A 1626-nucleotide genomic window follows, 5' to 3' on the forward strand; every position below is an offset into this window, starting at 1 on the left:
CCCTTGTAGAAGAGTATAAGGACTTCTGCTTGCAGGAGAAATGGTAAGCTGTTGAATGAGTTCAGATGCTATGGAGTCTGCTGTATAACTGGCTTGTACTTCACTAAACCAAGTAGGTTGAAGTTGGGAGATGCGCTGGCAGGCAGGTGCAGATGAATTAGGGACTCGTGATAAAACATCAGCCACTTTATTCTCCACTCCTCTCTTGTAAATAACTGTGTAATTATATCCAAGCAGCTTAGAGATCCATTTTTGTTGCACCATTGTATGAAGTCTCTGCTCCATGAAGTACTTCAAGCTTTGGTGGTATGTGTGAATAGTGAAGTGATTATCCAATAAATAAACTCTCCATTTTGAGACAGCCATTACTATGGCAAGTAACTCTTTTTCATAAGTGGACATAGAGAGAAACCTTATGCCCATTCCTTTGCTGAAATAAGCAATAGGTCTTCTATTTTTCATTAAGACAACTCCTACACCTGTGTCACATGCATCAGTTTATAACTCAAATGGAAAGCTGAAATCAGGGAGTACAAGGACTGGTGTGCTGGTGACAACGTTCTTTAGAGTCTCAAATGCAGATTGAGCTGTATCAGTCCACTGGAAGTTATCCTTCTTTAATAACTCTGTCAGAGGTTTACTGAGAATTCCATACCCTTTGACAAACTTTCTATAATAACCAGTGAGACCCAGAAAGCCTCTAAGTTCTTTTAAAGTAGTTGGTCTTGGCCAGTTGATCATACAAGCAATTTTTGTTGGATCAGCTGTGACTCCATCACCAGTAATAATGTGGCCAAGGTATTCCACTTGATTTTGTCCAAAGGTGCACTTACTGAGCTTGGCAAACAGTTGGTGTTGTTGGAGAGTCTGGAGAGTGATTTCGAGATGCTTTAAGTGTGTAGACATGTCAGTACTATACACCAAAATATCGTCGAAGAAGACTAAAATGAATTTCCTCAAGTGTGGATGAAAGACATCATTCATCAAAGCTTGAAAGGATGCAGGCGCATTTGTCAAGCCGAATGGCATAACCAAGAACTCATAATGCCCTTGATGTGTTTTAAATGCCGTTTTGTGGATGTCTGGTGGAAAAACCCGAATCCGATGATACCCCGCTCGTAAATCTATTTTGGAGAACACCTTAGAACCAAATAATTCATCTAAGAGTTCTTCTATGATAGGAATAGGGTATTTATCTTTAAAGGTGGCTTCATTAAACTTCCTGTAATCGACACAGAACCGTCAACTACCATCCTTCTTATTAACAAGTAAAATTGGAGAAGAGAAAGGGCTTTGACTAGGTTGAATCACTCCAGTTTTAAGCATTTCTTGCACCAACTGCTCTACTACTTCCTTCTGAATATATGGAATGTGATAAGGTCTTTGATTTGGGGGGGTGGTGAGGGGTTTTAATGGAATATGGTGATCATGTGTTCTAGAAGGTGGGAGTGTGTGTGGAGTTTGAAACATAGAATCATATTTTTGAAGTAAGGATGAAATGGGTGATGGGGTAATTGTTTGGTCTTCACAAGAAGTAATAGCAAAAAGTCTTCCAGCCATACCACCTCTGTTTTGTTTGAAGATATTATTTTTGAATGATGTTGTAGTAATGAGTTTCAAACTCTC

General features: G+C 39.3%; 1 protein-coding gene across 1 annotated transcript; it reads right to left on the reverse strand.

Moving 5' to 3' along the window:
• Positions 1-481: 481 nt before the first annotated feature.
• Positions 482-1239, reverse strand: LOC113291119 (uncharacterized mitochondrial protein AtMg00860-like; the record flags this gene model as incomplete). The annotated part of the gene is made up of 1 exon (XM_026540712.1): positions 482-1239. A coding segment is annotated over one exon (741 nt), but the record flags the coding sequence as incomplete, so codon positions are not given.
• Positions 1240-1626: the final 387 nt, after the last annotated feature.

This window comes from Papaver somniferum, chromosome 1, assembly GCF_003573695.1.
Source record: "Papaver somniferum cultivar HN1 chromosome 1, ASM357369v1, whole genome shotgun sequence".
In the NCBI taxonomy this organism is placed as follows: domain Eukaryota; kingdom Viridiplantae; phylum Streptophyta; class Magnoliopsida; order Ranunculales; family Papaveraceae; genus Papaver; species Papaver somniferum.